This window comes from Merops nubicus, unplaced genomic scaffold (genome assembly GCF_000691845.1).
Source record: "Merops nubicus isolate BGI_N331 unplaced genomic scaffold, ASM69184v1 scaffold26910, whole genome shotgun sequence".
In the NCBI taxonomy this organism is placed as follows: Eukaryota; Metazoa; Chordata; class Aves; order Coraciiformes; family Meropidae; genus Merops; species Merops nubicus.
In genome coordinates, this window is record NW_008583908.1 from 3,928 (window position 1) to 4,446 (window position 519).

Consider the following 519-nt stretch of genomic DNA (forward strand, 5'->3'; position numbering starts at 1 on the left):
GAGCCCCCGCCGCCCACCCCGCCCGGCACCGCCTCAGGTCCCCACTCACCTCGGGGGAGACCTTGGAGGGCTGCAGGATGCAGAGCTGCAGAGCTGGGGAGGAAACACTGACGTGAGCTCGTGTCTGGAGGCGGCAGCGCTTCCATCAGCACTTCCCTCTGGCTGTCCCCTCAGCCCGGGGGCTTTCGTCAGCAGAGCCCCCGGGGATGCAGCACTTGTGCCTGGGGACCTGGCTCAGGTGGGCAGGGGCAGAGGTGGCTCCAGCCCTGCTCGCCCAGGAGGGAGCAGCCAAACTGAGAGGTGCCTGTGCCACCCACCCTGCCCGGGGAGCCCACACCCACTCCGCTCACACCGCCGGGCACTGCCTCCGGTCCCCACTCACCTCGGGGGAGACCTTGGAGGGCTGCAGGATGCAGAGCTGCAGAGCTGGGGAGGAAACACTGACGTGAGCTCGTGTCTGGAGGCGGCAGCGCTTCCATCAGCACTTCCCTCTGGCTGGCCCCTCAACCCGGGGGCGTT

At 69.2% G+C, this 519-nt stretch overlaps 1 protein-coding gene across 1 annotated transcript in view; it reads right to left on the reverse strand.

The window, feature by feature from the left end:
- LOC103775157 (chromaffin granule amine transporter-like) overlaps positions 1–519 on the reverse strand; it is a gene marked incomplete at its 5' end in the record, with an annotated part of 7,084 nt that overhangs the window by 3,659 nt on the left and 2,906 nt on the right. The window contains one exon of the mRNA XM_008942604.1: positions 383–426. Within this exon, the coding sequence (XP_008940852.1) occupies positions 383–426 (44 nt within the window). The remainder of the gene's footprint in view (positions 1–382; positions 427–519) is intronic.